The 20,771-nt window shown below is 44.3% G+C and overlaps 2 protein-coding genes and 1 non-coding gene across 3 annotated transcripts; all 3 read right to left on the minus strand.

Annotated features, from left to right (window-relative positions):
- Nucleotides 1-4,388: 4,388 nt before the first annotated feature.
- LOC112938825 (small nucleolar RNA R44/J54/Z268 family) lies at nt 4,389-4,492 on the minus strand. Its single transcript, XR_003242145.1, has one exon. It is a non-coding gene; the product is annotated as a small nucleolar RNA R44/J54/Z268 family (small nucleolar RNA).
- Nucleotides 4,493-12,108: 7,616 nt separating this feature from the next.
- Nucleotides 12,109-15,463, minus strand: LOC4335854 (COP9 signalosome complex subunit 8). The gene is made up of 5 exons (XM_015778199.3): nt 15,278-15,463; nt 15,110-15,186; nt 14,817-14,998; nt 13,803-13,910; nt 12,109-12,542 (listed from the first exon to the last, which is right to left on the minus strand). Exons 1-5 carry the CDS (start codon nt 15,359-15,361, stop codon nt 12,403-12,405), a joined length of 591 nt encoding a protein of 196 aa, XP_015633685.1. The 5' UTR covers nt 15,362-15,463; the 3' UTR covers nt 12,109-12,402.
- Nucleotides 15,464-17,213: 1,750 nt separating this feature from the next.
- Nucleotides 17,214-20,163, minus strand: LOC9269193 (uncharacterized). Its single transcript, XM_015778404.3, has 7 exons — nt 19,902-20,163; nt 19,158-19,238; nt 18,976-19,064; nt 18,812-18,886; nt 18,339-18,460; nt 18,043-18,243; nt 17,214-17,677 (listed from the first exon to the last, which is right to left on the minus strand). Exons 1-7 carry the CDS (start codon nt 20,022-20,024, stop codon nt 17,580-17,582), a joined length of 789 nt encoding a protein of 262 aa, XP_015633890.1. The 5' UTR covers nt 20,025-20,163; the 3' UTR covers nt 17,214-17,579.
- Between the last annotated feature and the right edge of the window lie 608 nt (nt 20,164-20,771).

The following is a 20,771-nucleotide window of genomic DNA, read 5'->3' on the forward strand; positions in this document are numbered from 1 at the left end:
CCATCGCCTGTCCCCGCACCGCCGCCCACCGCCTGTCCCCGCGCCGCTGCCCACCGCTCGCCTCGCGCCGTCGCCATCGCTCGTCCCCGTGCCGCCGCCCACCACCTGTCCCCGCGCTCCCGCACACCGCCTGTCCGTGCTGACCATCCGCCTGTCCCCGCGCCCCCTCACCACCGCCGCCCACCGCCTGTTCCCGCGCCGCCCGTCAGCGCCGACCATCCGCCCGCCTCGACACGCCTCCCCGAGCGAGCTCCGGCTGCCTCCTGCTCTGGGAGATGAGGGTGGCGGCGGCGGCCGGATTTGGGGAACCGGCTCACCTCCGCCTCCGCCCCCAGCCACGCGAGCTCGCTCCGCCCACCTCCGCCATTGGCCGCCAGAGTGCGCTGGGGGGGGCCCTCAAATTCGCGTGATTCAACTTTTTTAACACCCAATTCACATGCCCTCTATAATATGTCATTAGCCGGGGACCCTCAAATTCGCGTGCTTCAACTTTTTTAACACCCAATTCACATGCCTCTATGATATATCATTAGGACTGCTAATTAGTCTATTTGGTACCAATTTTTCTATGTTTTCTGTATTTCTCTTTTCTTAGTTCTATTTGTATATTTTTCAAAGTTTGTGGACGTTTTTGCCCATGGGCCCACCTGTCAGATCAAAGAGAGAAATATATGTCTGGTTCTGGATCGATTGATCCCTCCAAGCGTAGCGCCACCGCCGCCCCACACGCGCTACTTCGGCGTCGCCCCGCCGCCAGGTGCCACTACCGACCGTCCGACCCACCGCCCTAGCGCCAGCACCGACCCGCAGCCCCACCATCCCCGCCGCCCAAGTGCCACCACTCAGCCGCCGCCGAGCGCCACCACCGACGCCCCCGCCGCCACAGTTCACCACCACCCGGCCGGCACTGTGCGGCACCACCTCCAGCCGCCCCAGCCATCAGCGCCATTAGAGGTTTGCAATATTGCAATATACCTGAAACTTTTTGGCTACAATATGCATGTCTGTTACAGACTCAATGTCCTCAAGCACCCAGGAAATATGTAAATGAGAACTAATTAAGATCCTACAACATTCAGTAAGCAGTCATCCAGTTGCCATCATGCTCGGCACTATAAGCGATCATCTGTAAATAAGAGCTAGGTGCCGATGGAGCTCATCCAGTTGCCACCATACTCGGCGTCGGAGGCGGTGGAGGCAGAACGGGGGCGTCGACCTGGGGTGGCGGCGCACAGTGCTAGCGGCGCTGCTCGACGGCGGGGTGGTGGGGCGACGCACCCGGGCGGCGGCCGCTCGTCGGCGCGGTGGTGGGGCGGAGCCGCTCGGCGGCGCAGTGGTAGTTGCTAGTGTCTGGTGGCGCTCGGCGTCGCTGGTGTCTGGTATCGATCCAGAACCAGAGAGATATTTCTCTTTTTATCTGACAGGTGGGTCCATGGGCAAAAACGTCCACAAACCTTGAAAAAGTATACAAATGAAATTAAGAAAAGAGAAATACAATAAAAATAGATGAAATTAAGAAAATAGAAATACAATAAAAATAGAGAAAGTGGTACCAAATAGACTAATTAGCAATCCTAATGACATATTATAGAAGGCACGTGAATTGGGTGGTAAAAAAATTGAGACAAGCGAATTTGATGGTAAATAGTCTAAATTCTCGGGGGGGGGGGGGGGGGGGAGATAGGTGGGCCCAAGGGTTTTTTACCCTTTTTTCTGCTGACTGGTCTGCCATGTGTGCTAAATCAAGTCAAAACCGCTCAGAACAGTGTCAGGGGTTCTTAGTCCGGTATAAATAGTTTAAGGTGTAAAATGTCTGGTATTTAAGCTTAGGGGAGCAATTCGTTTAACCGTGATAGTTCGCGCGGGGGAGGGGGTAATTCGTACTTTTTCTAAAATATAATGTAGAGTAAAATACACCATCGGTCCTTAAACTTGTCAGGAGGTTTCACTTAGGTCCACGAACTTGTAAAGTGCACATCGAGGTCCCTAAACTTGGTTTATTGTATTATCCCAGTCCAAAGCCGCGTTTGACTGTGATCTTGCCTACGTGGCACGCCACGTGGACAATAACATGGATTTTTTTTTATTTTTTTTCTCCCTTCTTCCTTCTTTTTTCTCTTCCTTCCTTCTTTTTTCTCGGTGGTGAGAGGCGGCACGAGGGGAAGGGTTGTCGCAGTGGTGAAAGAAGAAGGAAGAAAGGATAAAAAAATTCCATGTCAGCCTTCACGTGGCGTGCCACGTAGGCAGGACCACGGTTAAACACGGCTTTGGACTGGGATGATACAATAAACCAAGTTTAGGGATCTCGATGTACACTTTGCAAGTTCGTGGACCTAAGTGAAACCTACTGACAAGTTTAAGGACCGTTGATGCATTTTAATCTACTAGTAATAGTGCACGTGCAAGGCACGTTCCAGCACTATATATCATGGTAAACATATAAACACAATCAAACGGCGGTGACCGGCGACGACGGGAGGCGGAGACCGGAGAGGTAGGGCGTGGCGCACCATCAGGAGCGATTTTTTCTAGATTTGGGTGGCGGAAGGCATGGGAGGAGGCGGGGCGGCGGAAGGCGGGGATGAGGCGGGGCAGTGGAAGGCGGAGGAGGAGGAGGCGCGGCGGCGGAATGCGGGGGAGGACGCGCGGCGGCAGAAGGTGGGGAAGGAGGAGGCGCAGGTGGTCTGGCGACGTTTTTTCTTTCGATTTGTCGAAGGAAGGGACCGAGAAGCGCTAATCGCATGTTAATCCGACGCTAATTGCAATCGTGATGTTAATTGCACTATACAACTCGTGCTTTTTATATTAGTAGATAATGTAACTTGTAACTTTTCGCTCTCTTGCCAGATCGGTCCCTCCCCATATGGCTTCTGAATCCTTCTCCCTCCCTATAACCGACCGGGAAAATAAGAAATAGGAAATAGAAATCAGAAACAGATCGCTTGACAGAACCTGAAAGATAGAAATGAAAAGACTGAAAGCATTTCTGAACATTCTGAAGACTGAAGAGAAGGGAGTAATGAATGGCTGAGATCGATGGATAACGGTTCGCTCTTTACATCCAACGGAGCTGCGGATGAAGGACCACTGCAGACTTCAAGTTTTTGTCATTATCGTTGCTTTACTCTCTTTACAGCTGTAAGATGATTCCTGATGTAAGAGACTATTTAAGTTGGCATTTGGCCAGATGAAGAAGATAAGAAAGAACTAAATTTCCTTATTGTCTTTAGGAGTAGGCTAATTAGAACCCTAGTTTATCCTTTCGGCGACCAACCAGATTTGTTGAGCACGTCAGAGAGAGAGTTGATTACCCATTTCTGAGCTCGGGTCTTGACATCGCTCCCTCCCCAGACCTAACAACCTTTTTTCCAAAAACTTTTACTTTGTAGAACCTCAGACTGAAAATAGGAATAGGAAATAAAAAATTATAATGTAACTTGTAACTTGTCGCTCTCTCGCCAGATCGCTCCATTCCAATATCGCTTATAATCCCTCTCCCTCCCCAAACTATAGATGGCCATATTGCCTGCGGCCCGTGGCCCAGCCCAAGCACAGCATGGCCTGACAGGGGTCGTACCCGTGCTGGCCTGGCCCTACAGCCGTGCCGTACTTGGGCTGCACCCTCGGCACGTCTGGCCGGCCCGGCTCAGCACGATCGAAGAAAAATAGTATAGGGATGCAAAATATACTTAAATAACCATATAGGGCAAGGCCCAAAAAGAAGAGATACAAAATAGACCCATTTTTCCAACCATATGAATAGGAATAAGTTCACTTTGGATCCCTCTATTTGTCGCCTAGCCTGACTTTCGTCCTTGATCGCAAAACCGGGTATGATAAGTCCCCCAACTTACAAAACCGTTCAAGTAAGGTCCCTCGGCAGTATTTGACTCCAGTTTTAGCTTAGGTGGCGCCTACATGGCTAATTTGACCCGGTGATCATCTGACATGACATTGACGTGGCGCTTACGTAGCAATTCGATCCGAAAAATAATAAAACCTCTATAGGACCCACATGTAAGTTTCACGCACACTATAATAAAAAAATGGTGGGGCCCACGTGGACCCCACCTGTCATCCTCACTACCAATTCTCTCTCTACTCCATCTTCCTCCTCTCTCCAGCCGAAGCGGCGGGTGGAGCGGTGATGGCGGCAGAGCGGCGGGGAGGAGTGCCGGCGGCCGGAGTGGGGCGGGGAAGGAGCGGCGGCGGCCTACGACGACAATTGCAGCAAGGAACGCCATGTACACCCTAATCTGCATCAAGAAAAAAAAACGAAAAGGAGAAAATCGGATTTGTATCAAAGCTGAGAAATCGAAGAAGGAGAAGGAGACGTAGAGCTGGTCGTGGTTGTCGCGCGAGAAGGAGACCTCGCAAAACTGACGTATCTTGCATCAGAGATTCCTCTATACGGAGTCATCATGCTATCGCGCTCCCCGACTTGGATCGAGCACGCTGCAGACACCTTGTCTCGATTCTCGTCATCTGCTAATCTGCTCTAGTAAGGCCTCCTTTAATGGTGCACTAGCTCATGCTTCATGCTTGTCCATCTCATATAAGAGATAGCAAAAAGTCTACCTCTCTCCAATAGATTGTCTCATAGCACATTGTTTAAAATGCTTTGGGTTTCACAATTCCTCTCACATTTTCTTTAGGAACTTAGCTCTTGAAGAAGAGATAGTGCATTCTCTCTCCTTATCTTCTCTCTCTTCCACATCATACAAAAACTGATATGGAGATTTATGAGCTAGCTGACTCATCCTTGTTGGAGGAGGCCTAAAGGGAAAAGGAAGGGAGTCGTACGAATCGAGAACTAGGATGAATACCGACTATGGCATGACATGCACACATCAATCGGTGAAGACGGAAAAAAAACAAAAAATGCCATCGATTTAGAGAAGCATCTGCAGAAACCAGATCTGGGAATGAGAATCAAAGAAGGGTTACTTAGATATATGCCATTAAAAATTTGCCGGTTTTAAAATATGCCATCAGTATTCACGTATTTGAAACAATGCTATTACAATTTTACACAGATTCAAGATATGTCACTACCTACCATTTACAAAAAAAAAATTTAGATCAAATTACCCTTCTTTCCTTCTTTTTCTCCCCTCTCCTTCCTTCCACAGCTCAGAGAACAGGGGGCGGCGGTAGCAGCGAGCGGCAGCGTCGGAGCACTCGTCTACCCGGAGTGCCGGCGTCTCCTTGACTTTCTGGCGTTGCGGCTCTGGCCGTTTTATCCTGGAACGCTCGTCTTCCTTGGCGCCGGCGAGCCATTCTACCTGTTGTCTGACCCGTTCCGACTTCCTCTGCGTTCCCTCTCCGCCATCTTCTCCCCCGTCGGAACACTCGCTGACAAGCTCCTCGTCGGCCTCGCCCGGCTCCGGGCAGCGTCCACCCCCGGACGAGGTCATCATCTTGTCGCTGGAGACGACCACGGCGATGCACCTGGAGAAGCTTGGGTTCTCGCCATCCATCGTGGAGCAATTCCTGCGGCCGTTCCTGGCCGGGATACTCTTTGACCCGGCGCTCGACACGTCGTCCCGTCTCTTCAAGCTCGTGTTCAAGCGCCTCTCCCACGGCGGCGGCAGCGAGCGGAGCGAGCGGTAGCAGCGGCAGCGTCGGAGTGAGCGGCGGCGGCGGAGCGGCAACAGCAGTGAGCGGCGAGCGGTAGTGTGCGGAGCGGCGGCAAGCAGCAACGGCAGCAGCAGCGTGAGCGGCAGCGGCGTTGAGCAGCAATGGCGCGGCAGCGGCAGCAGCAGCGGTGGTGACGGCGCCGGAGCAGAAGCAGCGGGGAGAGAGAGCTAGAAGATAAGAGAAGAGGGAGAGAGGTAGAAGATGAGGGCATTTTCGTCATACATGCAAAATACATATCTTAGTGGCACTACTGAGATTACAAACTAATAGCAATGGCATCGTTCCAAATATGCAAATAGTAATGGCATATTTCAAAACCGGCAAATTTTTAATGCCATGTATCTAATTAACCCTTTCTATTTTCTACTTCCTCCGTTTCATAATGCAAGTCATTTTAGCATTGCCTATATTTATATGGATGTTAATGAATCTAGATATATATATGTATAGATACATTAACATCCATATGAATATGGACAAATGCTAGAATGACTTACATTATAAAACGGAGGGAGTATTTCTTATTTTGTTGGTTCCGGTTTCCTATTTCTTTTTTTCCGGGTCGGTTCTAAGTATAGTTGCCAAATGGACCGCCTAGGCAAGGTTAGTCGGGGTTAGTCGGGGCGTGATGCCTGGGCCAAGGTTAGTCGGCCCGGCACGCCCCGACCGACACGCTGGGCCATGCCGTACCAGCCTACGGGCTGCATACACGGCCTAATATGACTCGGGCCATGCCGGGCCAGCTTGAAGGCACGACAACCTATCGTGCTTCTTTATAGAATAAGTCTATTTTTCGTCCCTCAACTATGTGGGCTATATTCATATCGAATAAGTTCACATTGGGTCCTTCTATTTGTCACCCAGTTCGATTTTCGTCCCTTCACCGTAAAACCGGATACTACCCGTCCCCCAACTTACCAAAATCGGGCAAACGAGGTCCCTCGGTGGTTTTGAAGGCGGTTTTGGCTGACGTGGCGCTTATGTGGCTTGTTTGACTAGGTCTTTGTCCCACGTGGCATTGACGTGGCACCTACATGGCAACTATATCTCGGAAAAATAAAAAAAAAATATGGCCCCACATGTCAGCTGCACACAAAAATAATTTTAAAATGGTGGGGCCCACGTGGACCCCACATGTTAGCCTCACTCCTCTCTTCTTCCCTCTCCCTTCTCTCTCTTCTTCCCTTTCCTCTCTCTCTCTGTCTCTCCTTCCCGGGCAGCGACGGCGCGGGTGGGCGGCGGAGCAAGCGAGCTCCGGCGGTGGCAGCGGCGACGGGCGTGGTCGAGCGCCGCCACGTGGCTGCCTCCTCCCCTTGGAAGCCAATCGTCGGACCGCATCTCCTCCTTCCGGCGCCTCCTCACTCCGACTCCTCCGCGCCGCCGCCTCCAAAGCCAGCGGTGTTCCCATACCCTAGGTCTAACGCCATTTCCATACTCCCGACCTCCCGCGCGCTGCTCCTTCCCTCCTAGCGGCCACCGGCGCCGCTGCAACTTGCAAGCCTCACATATCACAGTCGCTGCCGATTCGCCGCCGTCAGCTAAGCTCCCCACCCCCCACTATGCCCGCACCCGATTGTCAGATCTGTGATTTCTATGTTCGGTTTCTCTGCTATGTTTCCCCCGGTTGATGGATTCTGTGATTTAAATTTGTGTGGCATGGTTCAAATTATCCCTATTAGAATATGATATAGGCATATATAGTTGTGTTATTCTGATTAAGAAATGACATTAACAGTGACTTTTTTTCCAATAAAAACAATTTCATACTCACACTTCAACGCACATGTTTTTGTCCTAAGGGAATATCCCCCAATTTTTTACATGTCATTCAAATGGTTTTTTACATATCATCCAAATAGTTATAACATCTTTTGAAAAAACAAACTGAGAACATCGATGGCATTAGAAGGCTAAGATGGGATTAATCGATTAAAAGTGTGATGAGAAGGAAAGTTTTCTAATAGAGAGGTTCTCTTATAATATGAGATGAGAAAATCCAGCTAGAATGATAAAGGTGCATTAGTGCATCCCTGAAGTGTTTACAAAGTAAATTTCATCTACTCCTGACATAAAAATAGCAGCTCAACCAGTAGTCCATCTCTATCAGTATGAAACAATTTGGCACAATTTACCACGTTCGGACCTCGGATTATATAACAGCTAAAAATTAATGCCAGTTGTACTGGATCTATCAGTTTTATCTCTTTGCAATTACGAAGCATCACATATCATAAGAATTGATCTACAAGGAACACAAATACAGACAGAAAAATGCCCCATAGTCAGGTCTTAATATTGCCACAGCCTCATTGGAGCCCAGGATATGGCATTCAACCTCATGTACATGTAGCCGAGCTGTGTAGCCATTGCTCCTCCAAACACAACCATTGCAGCTCCATGTATATATCGTCGATGAGCATGATAGGTATGAAATGGGATTATGGGATAGTGATATATTAATTGGGGACTAGGATGCATCGAAAATTCGATAGTGTGTAGAGGTAATGCTACCGCCATGAAACACGGGGGCCAAATGTCGTCTGGTTGCCGTCATGCATATGGCTAATGCAGCAAAAGATGGCATAGCTTCCAACCTCCTGAAATTAGGAAGAATTGGGAAACCATCAGCAGAAGATCATGGACGATCTCGGTTGTAGTTTCTTTGTTGGCCTAGCGGCTGCCAGTCACACTTAGCAGTAACCGGTACAGTGCTGGTCTTCTCTTGGACTGTGTGGTGGTGATTATTTTTTTTCTCTTTCTTGGCTATTGCCTCCTAGGACTCTAGTTCTGTAAGTTTTCTCATGCTCTATTCAATGAATTTTCGCACTGTATGGTCAGGTGGGGGTGGCTAATACGAAAGCACGTGCTTGGGGTCTAATTCGCACTCGACATAACACAGTTAGAGTCAGTTTCCGAAACTTTCCGAATATTATTACTTGTACTACCAATAAACTCTCCATAAAAATTGTCTTAGAAATAGACCATTGTATGCTTACATCACCATTTATGTGCTCTTCTCCAGCTATAAATTATTGTCATTAGTAATATGTATCTGCCAAAGTTATATGGTTTGGAAAAGTCCATGTACGATTCAGTGATAAATAGCTGCCACAGGCCCACAGTTGCATCACAACACGGAACAGAAGACATGCATGCAACTATGTATGATAATATGACCCCGAAAGAAGATCAATGAGAGTTCAAGGTCAAACATTCGTAGATGACTCAATGTTGCTATTTACTAGGCAATGGGGATTTGTGATATACAGTATACTGATATACTCCATCCATCCAAAAAAACGAATGAGACGGAGAAAGTATGCTTCGGAGTTGGGAGTGGGACTAGGAGACACCGGAAATTCAGTCTGTTTAGGAACAGTCTCCTGGCCACGGACCAGAGTGGCAAGTGCAGCCAATTATGTGATTGCTGCTCGTGAATCAGGATTAACAGCAGAAAATGATGTTCTTCCATGCAAGATGCAAAAGAACTACACACTTGGGAGTCCATACAAATTCTCCTTTCGTGCATTTCACAAAGCACTAAGGTATTCACATCATTCATGAAAAAAAAAGGATTCATGTTATCTCTTTCTCTAATTCTAGAATTTGACATTATATGACGTACTAACTGAGAATTACTCTAAAAACAAATCACTCTGTAACTGTAAGACCTTTTTCTTCCTCCCTCTATAAGATAGGTGAACAGCCTTCCAAACAGTGTACCCAAAAACATAAATGATATCTCCCCTTATATATATCTTTTTGTCCACCAGAGTTTGGTCTGCAAGTCCTGTCTATGATTCTGCTGTAGTTGTATCACAAATTATTATGTATTCTAGTTAATGCAGACGCCGGGGACCAGGAGTTATACTTTCATTATATATCTATCTATATATATAGATGAACATACAATGGGATCAGGATGGTAAGGTCATATTGTTGATGTTGTCTCTGCCTAGGGAATGGCATACCAATACAATGGAATACTCTACATCATATTGGTAACCTTGGAACTAGGAGACATCGGAAATTTTTAGCGGTGTGGACTACTCTCTCCAAGCCACGAAAAAGAAGATCGAGGCGAATGTCACCACCGTGCAGAATCATACTGGACTCCTCTGGCTTAAACTAGAACAGATCCAACTTGTTAGACTTTTGCATGTATTTGGGGTGTAGGAAATAGTTAAAGGAAAAGGTCCAGATCCCCCCCCCCAAAAAAAAACTTTAAATTAAAGTTTATCTAGCACCCTAAACTTTGAAACCGGATATTCAATCCCCTCAATTTTACAATACCATTTATATAACCACCTAAGGTGGTTTTGCATAGTTATTTTTATCTAATTGTTATATAAGTTGGATGAGTTTGATCACTTGACATAGACATTAGACATATATTGAAATCACCACTTAAGTTGTTCTTTTTTACTTATTATTAGCTCTCACTTACAAATAGGTACAAACATAATAATAGTATGGTATAGATGTATAAGGATAAATTGATGACTTACAACTGATGATATGCAACCGAGATGCGGCATTTAATCGGTTGTAGCCACCTTTTTTCCAGCACAACCATCACAATTCGCAACCCCACATATCATTGATGTCCATGATAAGCGTCAAATGGGACTATATATAAGTGTTATGCTAGGACTAGGAAGCATCCGAAATTCAGCAATCTCCTATTCATCGAACAGCGGGGAAAATTCGTCAAATGGGACTATAGGAGTGTTATGCTAGGACTAGGAAGCATCCAAAATTCAGCTATCTCCTCGCATATCATTGATGTCCATGATAAGCGTCAAATGGGACTATAGGAGTGTTATGCTAGGACTAGGAAGCATCCGAAATTCAGCAATCTCCTCTTCATTCAACAGCGGGAAAAATTGTCGTGCCATCGATATCCATCGTATGGCAAATGCAGCTGAAGATGGCATCTTCCCCACGACCCCGAACTGGAAGGCATTTGAGAACAATTTCCTACTACTTTGCTTGAAGAAGAGATTATGATCGAATTGGTGAGGAAGTGCAAACAGCAATGACATCTCTCCTCAAAAGCATCTGTAGGTTCTAGATTAAACTATGTTTTGTTTCATTCGTTGCTGTATTTATATGCCCTCGTTTACTTCCAATGTGAGAGAATTTGAGTAAACTAAAATGCATGCGAGAAAAGGAACTTTTCCGTTCATTGAAGCGTAATGTCTAGTTTACTTAAAAAAATACAAACTATTCTGACTTCTTTTTCTTCATTCCAAGATGTTAGAACATGGTGAAAGATCTAGATTACATCATTCCTACCACCAGAAGACCGCACTAAAAATTGTCAAAGAAATAGACCATCGTACACATACTTCACCATATGTGCTCTTATTGCAATAAATCATTGGCCAAGATTTTATATGATTCAGCATGTCCATGTGCGATTCATGACGTTCGAATCCATTGGAAAGAGTGGATTAAATTTTGGATTAAAGTGGCACGTTTTTTAAACTGCTAAACGGTACGTTTCGTATGAAAACTTTCTATATGAAAGTTGTTCTAAAGTATCATATTAATCCATTTTTCAAGTTTATAATAATTAAAACTCAACTAATCACACATTACTACCACCTCATTTTGCGTGAAACACTTAATCTTCATCTTCATCTTCACGAGATTCAAACACCACCACGACAGCGACAAATAGCTGCCACAGTTGCATCACTGCACGGTACAGGCCGGAGAACAAATCCACAACTATCTATATATATGTGATAATATATGACCTGAAAGAGGATTGAGAGTTCAGGGTCATATCGTAGATGAATCGGTGTTGTTTGCTAGGCAACGGGGTTGTGGTGTGTATGCTTGGGAATGGGACTAGGAGGCACCAGGAAGTCAGCCGTGTCCAGGAAAAATCTTCTGGCCACGAAGCAATTTGACCAATGCATGGAGGCCCCGGATTTCAGCTCACCATGGAAGGGCGGTAGTACAATTTGGAGATAGAAAACATAATGGTTTAATTTAATTTCTTTGTTCTTCTGTTCTAAGTTCGCACGAGAAGCGAAGAACTTCGAGTTCTCTCCTAAGTTTGTACACTCCTGAGTTCGCACAAGAAGCGGAGAACGTCGAGTTCTCTCCTACTACAACGATTTCAATTATCAGTAAATTTAGAGAGAACAATAATAACTAATATATGCCATAAGAACGTTTCCGTGCTTTGCAGATTACAAAGTTAGAAAAAGCTAAAGCCGTAGAAGAGCTCCCTCAGCGTAATATAGCAGGATAATACTAATCAAAGAAAATCCATTATCAAAAATATACTAACAAGCATACGGCGTACAGTAATGTACGCATTACAACTACAGGTTTTGTCTAGGATAACAATCTCATTAAAATCCAGACAATAGATGCCCAATTGGCAGCTATGCAGCTAATGAAGCACAAGCATAAAGGCCACAACTAATCAAGAACAACACTAACAGTGACTTTCTGTAAAACGGGAAACAATTTTCAACTCATACTTCAAAAAACAACGTTAACTTACGAGTTGACACTAAGCAGTGTCATTTACTTCAGTGTAAGTCTGGCAAGAACCACCACCAACCATATCAACAAGCAACCATTACAGAGAAAGGCTAAGGTCGCTAACCAGAAATCAATTGCAGATGGAAATTCAACACTGAACTAACTCTGATTTCCGGAGAAAAGGCAATCTCGGCTTGGCATCATATGATAAATAGGTTTCTTAAGAGTCATGCGGGATGCCCGTAATGCTGGACTTTAGTGCTCCAGGTGGAAGACGCATTCAGTTAATCGCTGAAGTTTGCTTGCATCGAGCTTCTGGTTAGTCTTAACCTTTGGTTTTACGACAGTAAGCATCCTGGCTGCCGCATCCAAGCTCCAACCGTTTTGCATGGCATCTGTAATGATTATTAAGACAACTATTGTCATCAGCTTCTGAAGCAGGCAAATATCATGCAGAAAGTCAAACACAATAGCATAATAAAATTTGCAGAACTAAAAATGCTTCAAATACAGAGGGATGCTTATTCCAAAAATATTCAATATGTTTTTCAATATGTTTCAAATATAGCAAGTTTTAGTTATAGCCATAGAAAGAGGGATACACGAGCCTTGATGCATTGACCACAAAAAAAAAATAATTTTCAATATGTTACATGAATGACCTACGAAAAATTTTGGTAATTAGAAGGAAGAAGAATGCATTCACTATATTGAAATGGTAAAATGAAGACAACTCTTTTTGAGTGGGTTGTGCCAAAATTTCTACTAATTTTATACTCCACAACAGTACTCAAGCCAACAGAGATAGCCAATTAGATGTGAAATTGTGGATATACCTCATTGTGAACATCAAAATCAATGGGCCAGCATTATCACAATGATCAAAACAAACTAAAATTCATGCACACAAAAGTATGTTTAATTTTGACACAACCGAGTCTCAAAGACAACAAAATATCTGACACTTTATTCAAACCTAGAATGTACAATGCTCAATCCAGGAGAAATGTGGACAACACTGATGGCACAAAATGGAATTCAAGTATTGTATGAAGGAGAGGTTTCTATTTTCTATTGTGAAAGGAAAGTAATGTAATATGCAGTGTTATAATCCAGTCAGTACAATAGAAGTGCTACCCAAAAGAAGTCCATAGGGGCACCATCATTGTTTTAGAGTTTTAGAGTTGGACACGGTTATTAAGAAAGTAGATAGAAGTGAATGGTGGAGGGTTGTAATTGGATGAGTAGTGGAGGTAGGTGGGAAAAGTGAATGGTGGAGGGTTGTGATTGGTTGGAAAGAGAATGTTGGTGGAGAAGTTGTTATATTTTGGGACAAATCCTGAGGGTTAAAAGTTGTTATATTTTGAGACATAGGGAGAAACATTTACCTTCCAAAATTCAAGGAACTTGCAAAAACACATATTGGACGAAAGATTATAATCTATGAAGAAATGCTATGGAAGTTGAAAAGGATGCAGTGTATCCTAAAATTGGGACTTTGGATGATTTCTACAGATAAAGATGACTAAAAACACCATATTAACCATGTCAGAACTTCTATGATCTATACTGTTGATTAACATGAAGATAGTCAGAACATTGTACTTAACATTAAAAAACATAGTACAGCAACAAGATAGTTTCAGAAAATGTACAGTTAGTAGCATCCTCCTCATTCATCCCCATGAAGTGAGCCACATCAGCAACGCTGATTGTGGAATATGCAGAAGTCAACAACTGGAAAATCCTCTTTCTGTAGCTTTCTGTGTAATCAGAAAACAATATTGGATATTCAAGTTAACCAATTATAAATACTAAAAAAAATATAAAACAGCAGGCTTTATACTTATTTCCTAATATAAAAATAATACTAGAAGATTAGTTGGTTAAACAAGCAAAAGGGAAACAATCATGATGTTATTAACTTATTATCCTGATTGACGTATTATTATGGTATATGTCATAGTAAGCACTTCATGGAAAGAACTTAACTTCTCTAGTTCCACTACTGTGTCACAATGACTGCTGGTAAAATGTTAACAATCACCTTATAAAAAAGTGCAAATGTTTAATTATAATGCTATTACATTAATACATTCAACAGTTTCACTCATAAATGATAACTACAAAGTGTTTATTTTGATTGAAGCATGAGTTAATGAACATCCTCTGTGCATCTAGAATTGTTGCATCATGTTGTCAATTAGAAGTAAAAATAGGAACAAAACTGAACTTCTTGGGAACCAAACTCTTATGAGCAGCCTGAAAATAATCAAATCACTAGTCCTTATTAAGGAGATAGTATAAACCCACTGAACAAGGCTATCTTAGGAAGCAAGTATTTCCAAGATAAACACTTTAACCATTACACTACGCAGCACAAAACTCTACTAACGGGCACTCTACTAATAGTAACTTTGCGTATTCATTAAGGAAGCTGATTCAGCCTGATTGTGCAGATAAATCGTTTCCACAATTACTCCATGAAGTATATGTATGCACATCTGAATCTCCCGACTTCCCAACCCACACCACAAAGTGGTGACCTCCAACACAATACTACCACAGTATGCAATTCATTCTAGTAAGCAATACAACTTTGCACAAAGACACAGAATAATTCAACTGTTGCACGTTTCCATCATGAACAGTAAAGCAACAACCAGTACCTAGGAAGGCGGCCACGAAGTCGGCGATTTCAGGGCTCCACTCGAACCCCTGCGCGGCCGCGTAGACGCCCGCGTAATCGCGGTTCCAGAGGCACTGCCCGATCCTCCAGACGGCGGCGAGCTCCGGCCGCGCGTCCTTCGCCTCCTGCGGCGTCGACTTCCACAGAAACCTCGCGCTGTTCCTGCTCACACACGCACCCACCCAGAAACACAAAAACAACATTAATCCCGGAAGCCCTAGCCCAGAAAAATTCCATGGGAGAGAGGTGGGGGAGCAGATCGCGGGGCGTTACAGGTCGTTGAGGTAGAGGTGGGCGAGGAGGTGCACGGCGTAGGGCCAGCCGTCGGTGGCGGCGCCCCGGGACGCGGCCTGCGCGAGGAACACCGAGTCAGGAGCGCTACGCTAACCCTCCTCGCGTCGCGGGAGGCGGGAGAGGGGTGGGGAGGGGAGGGATTGGTACCTGGAGGAAGAGGTCGTCGCAGAGCGGGGCGACGGAGGAGTAGGACTTGCCGGCGAGGGCGGCGTGGACGGCGGCGAGATCCATCGGAGGAGGAGGTGGCGGTGGTGGCCGGCCGCCGGCGGGCCGAGGCGAGGGGAGAAGAGGGGAAGGGTTTTTGGAGTTCGAGTAAAATTCGGAATTTGGGGCAGATTTGGAGAAATTTCAGGAAAGGAAATAAACGGGGGGAAGAAAAAACCCACGTGTAATCGTGTATCTCTCTGGCCCATCTGACATGTCCGGCCCAGGCTGGCCCGCGAGGGATAGGGTTGTTTCTTTCTCCAACATATACTGCAGTTTTTTTTTCTTTTTGAGATTACATGGCAGACTCTAAGAGACGGAAATCAGCCAAACATCTTTTATGTTACTAAAACCCTGCTAAAAGTTCACCTAGATTTGATTTCTTTATGAGATAACATGGCAGACTCTAAGAGATGGAGATCGGTGAAACATCTATTATCTTATTAGGATTTAAACCCTAGTGGATGGAGCCATGCACCCACGACTCCATCACCACCCACTAGTGCTTCCCCAACATGCTGCAAATTTGACTACTATTTGATTCAAATTTGGAAGTAGATTGAATACTACTACTGGTTGGTTTTGTCTATTTAGAGAGAGCGGTGTTTTATTGGTTATGGTAAATCATTACTACAAAGTATCTCCCGAATACACTCCAAGGTTACGTTACGGTGCATAACATCACTAGAATGTTCACAGAAACGAGCTAATAAATGAGTCGCGGCATTCAACATAGATAAACATGATTAAAACTAATAGAGGAGAAACCCACTGCTATGACCTTGATGTCTGCAATCACTATGCCATTTGAAGATTGGTCCATGGATAATGAGTTAACTCTCCGTATGACTGCATTCAGAATTACTAGCGTTTTGAAAACCTTCTTCGCAAGTGAGAGCAACAACGCGGCGTAGAGCCAATGCTTCAGCAAGCTATACTATGGTAACCTCTTTTGTGCGCTCATTGCAAGCCAATAAATCACAGGTGTAGTTTTTTATTACCATGCCCACTCCCATTCGACGTGTTTACTGAAAAGTTGCAGCATCAACATTGATAGCAACAACATCACGGTTTTATTTGAATGAGTTGATTCGAAACAAATTAAATACTATTTGATGGTAGTTTGAATGAGTTGAATAAAAACTGTTACGAAATGAGTAAATTGCACAGAACTATTCGTAACTACAAATTTATGTATATCACAAAATTACAATTTTAACATCAATATTATTATAAAACTACTAGTTTCAAGAGTTTATATTTGGGTTGAGCTACATGCTATGATTGTGTGATAAAATTAGTGTTCAAATTTGTAGATCTACAATATTATGCATTAGACCTGTAGTATTGTGGTAAATTTGATGCTATTGTGATACACCCTCTTAAGTCTGTAGTTTAATGTAAGTTTGGGTAAAATTGTAATACTGTCATAAATTTAGATCAAAATTTGTGCTTTTCTCATACACCCTATAAAAATTATAATTATTGTTTTGCGATAGTATGGTAAGGTGGTTCTTGGTACAAAGGGCCTTAGGAAGTATCCACTTGATGAACTACATTCATATAGGCTTAATCTCCTCCTGACTAAAGGCCTATTTGTAATGGATAAATTTTGGAAGCTGTTTATGAGAAATTAAATTAAATTGTTTGAAAATCCTGTAAATTACAGACATTCTGGGACTTTTGCAGTTGGAGGATTGGAGTGCCTCCATGCCAGATGGACAGATATTTATATATAAATCAATCATCGTAACATTAAACTGCAGGAACAGAAGCATGTTGTTTCACAATCACTAACAATTAGTGGAATCAGGCAATCAGCTAATCCGAATGTCAAACAGCTGCCCAGTTAGAATTACGCGAAACATGCACAGGAAAGTCGAGCAAAAACATATGCAACGTCACCATATCCAATTCAAAAGCGAGTTCGATACGATTTGCACATTCATAGAAAATGCTGTGCGATCTTCCAACACCATAACAAATGGATCTTCTGAGCTAGATTTGAGGACAACACACTAAAAAGATGCTACAATGCACAGTTGGAATGGTAATAGAACTGAGGAAAAAGCAAATGGAAGAATAACCTAGCTACAAAATCATAACTAGCCGCATCCCCCACACTGAAGTCACTATGTCAAACTTTTGAACATAAAAACCTAAACAGATTAAGTTACAGCAGAAGATAACACTAATCTAATGAAGACGAGTCACTGCATTGGATAGTTGACGAGCCAGCCAATCTCTACTCTTGAGGAGGAGGAGGAGGTCCACGGCCACGGCCTCCACCACGACCACGTCCACAGCCTCGGCCTCGACCACGGCCCCTTCCTCTGCCACCTTCTGTAGTTCACAAAAGATGCAAGGCAAAGTAAGGAACAAATGCAAAGTTACGTATGCAAATTTGTAACACTTCAAAAAAAAATCCAAGGCAAAACAGTCATAGTAGTTGTAAATTTAAGGTTAAATATTACTTTTGTAACTTATTTTACACATCTGACAAAATAATCTTAAATTTATATCAACATAAACCATAAAAAATCAAGTGGCTCTCGGACAACGTTCAGCCAACATCCATTAAATGTGTGATAAATGATAGCAGATAGTATATTTCAGTACAAACCAATAGGTAAGAAAAATACAATCGAACTGAAGGAACTATAATTTATAATGCTATTTCTAGGTAATAAAGTTTAAGCATAACTAACCATGCCCTTGCATAGGAGGTGCATTAGGCTCCCCATCATCATATCCACCAGCTTCTTCCATTGCAAAACCATCTCCACCATAACCCCTGCCAGGTCCAAAGGATCCACGCCTGCCCCTTCCTCTTCCCCTGCCACGATATCCCTGAGGCTGTGGGACCTCTGCATCTCCATGCTCATCATCATAATCTTCATTGTTGAACCCTGAATTGCATTCATAGAGGCATCAGATCAACACCAAGACCAATCATAATTTGCAGGGATATAAACTTTACAATCATCAGTAGGCAGATATTTACCTCTTCCCCTGCCCCTTCCACGGCGACCACGTCCTCTTCCACGACCACTGGGCACGGCCTCTGCCTCCTGATCAAAGTCAGTTGGCGGCCTGACCTGATCAGCCGGTATCGGTGGTTGGTAACTACACAAAGCAAAGTCACATCACATATGTTTTGAAGAGATAAATATTGCATGAGTATGTTGAAAAGAAATAGACCGCCAGATAATAGGGATATATTTGGAGCAAATATTGCCTACAATAACTCTATGGTTTGAATTTTCTAGCAAATATAATAAGTAGCAGCAGTAGTATACTGAGACAGTCTAGCAAAAAGTTAAGATATGCGACACGATGAATTTTAAATGAGCCATTCCTGGAAAGAATTCTATCTTATCTTGAACTACTGACAATAATCATATCCAACTAGAGCTCTCTTAGATTTTTTTTACAAAAAATCGAAAGGGGAGGAAGAAAGTGCAGAATTCTACTTACCCAGGAGATGACGTATCCAGCTCCTTCTTTGACAATGTAATGGTAATCAAGGAAACATGGCGGGTAGTCTCAAGGCTATCATAAAGACAAACAATCATATCAAACACATAAGCCCTTTCCAAAATAGATACAGGTACATGGAAAAAAGATTGTGTGATCCTCACGTGTTAAGCCCTTCTTCCAATGGTTCCCAAGTGTCAGTTATGTCGATTGATTCAATAGAGGTATTCTGATGGAGACCAACAATCCTTCTCTGCTCAGGGAGGGCGTAGATCAGCACATGGCATATCGTAACAGTGAGGGATATCCAATATTATCTGATTACATTATGGAATTGCAAATTTACCTTGAGAAGCTCCACAATTGCGACGGTCTTGTTGATCGCCCTTCCCATAGCTTTGATAACGATTTCATCTGTCGCGTTGTCCTGCTATGAGGAACGAGAAAGCAAAAGCAATTATTAGTGACTAATTAGAAAACATGGATATTCCCCCAAAATAGCAGTCCCAAACATAAAGAGATGGACAGATTTAACAAAGCCACTACAGTCAGATTCCCTCATGATTACTGTGCCATACCAGACAGTGGACAAATCAAATCTCCACACATATAGAAAACAATTACTAATAATTAGTATCATTCACAACACAATACCACCTTTACCCTACTAAATCTATTTCCTATTTTATTTTAAGGATAGTACAGGGTGAAAGTACTATCCTAAGACACACAGTGAACAAGCCCCACCTATCAATCATCAACAGCAACGATAAACCGCCTGCTACACCAGACCAGAAAAGAGTTCACTTCCTAAAACAATTTGTATATTCTATGGGATATAATACTAGTAGCAATTAGCAAAAATAAAACGTAACCAACCAACACCTAGAGCAGCAGCAGCAGCATCTACCAACGCAATAGTAGAGCCCTAGGTCACCAGAAAATCGGCCGGAAACATCGAGACGCGCCCCAGATTCGCTTCCGCCAACGGCGGCGAGATTACTGAACCCGCACTAAACCCTAGCTCTCCCCACCCAAAAAAAAAACAAAAAACAAAACAAATCGAAGGCGGAGGAGGAGGAAGGCGGACCTGGAGCAGGGCGAGGGCGTAGGTGATGTAGTTGCGGGTGCGGCCCTGCGCGGTGATGCGGATCTCGTTGGCGCCGATGGCCGCCTCCTCCCGCGGCTTCTCCACCCTCTGGTACCGATCCATCGCCTCGAATCCTCCTCCTCCGCTCCGCCTCGCCTCGAACCGAATCGAAAAATCCGCCTCTCGCAGCTGCTGCTTCCGCCGCTAGATTTCTCCTCTCCTCTTCGTCGTCGCCTCGAGAGGAGTAGTAGTTTTTGGCTTTGCTCGACGCCGCGAGGGGGAGGGAAGGATATAGGTGGGGGGAAGCCGGAGGTGGATAGGGTTCGGAGCGAGCCCGACAGGGACCCGGTTTGGGAGCCCGGGCCCGGCACGTCGTACGGTCGGTCGGACCGTCTCTCGGGTTGGGTTGGGTGGGGTGCGTTGGTTGGTCGTGTCTGTCCGCGTCGGGGTTGGGGTATCTGGTCCGGTCCGGTCCGCGTCGATCGAGTTGGGGAAAATTGAAAAAAAAAAAGGGGATAAATCGGACGCGCATGTCGAGGCGGGCGGGCACGGGTTGGATCTGGACTGTCGGTTTCCGATCGGGCGGTCGTCGCGTCGATGGGGGGCTGGTCTGTGGTGAGGTCAACGCCTTTGCCATGTCCAGATTCAGATTTCCCTTCAGATTTTGAATGGGACTTTGATAAATATACAATATTACATGCAACTACAATATAAAATTTGTGTAGACAAATACGTTAGCAAAATTGTTTTGAATAGTACTGAACTACCCGGAGTTCAGATTAGATAATTAGATTACTGTTTCGGATACAATTAGACGGGAGGGGTAATATTGTCTCGTGTCATGTCCGTACTCCGTAGACTGTATAGCTG

Source organism: Oryza sativa, chromosome 4 (genome assembly GCF_034140825.1).
Source record: "Oryza sativa Japonica Group chromosome 4, ASM3414082v1".
Classification (NCBI taxonomy): domain Eukaryota; kingdom Viridiplantae; phylum Streptophyta; class Magnoliopsida; order Poales; family Poaceae; genus Oryza; species Oryza sativa.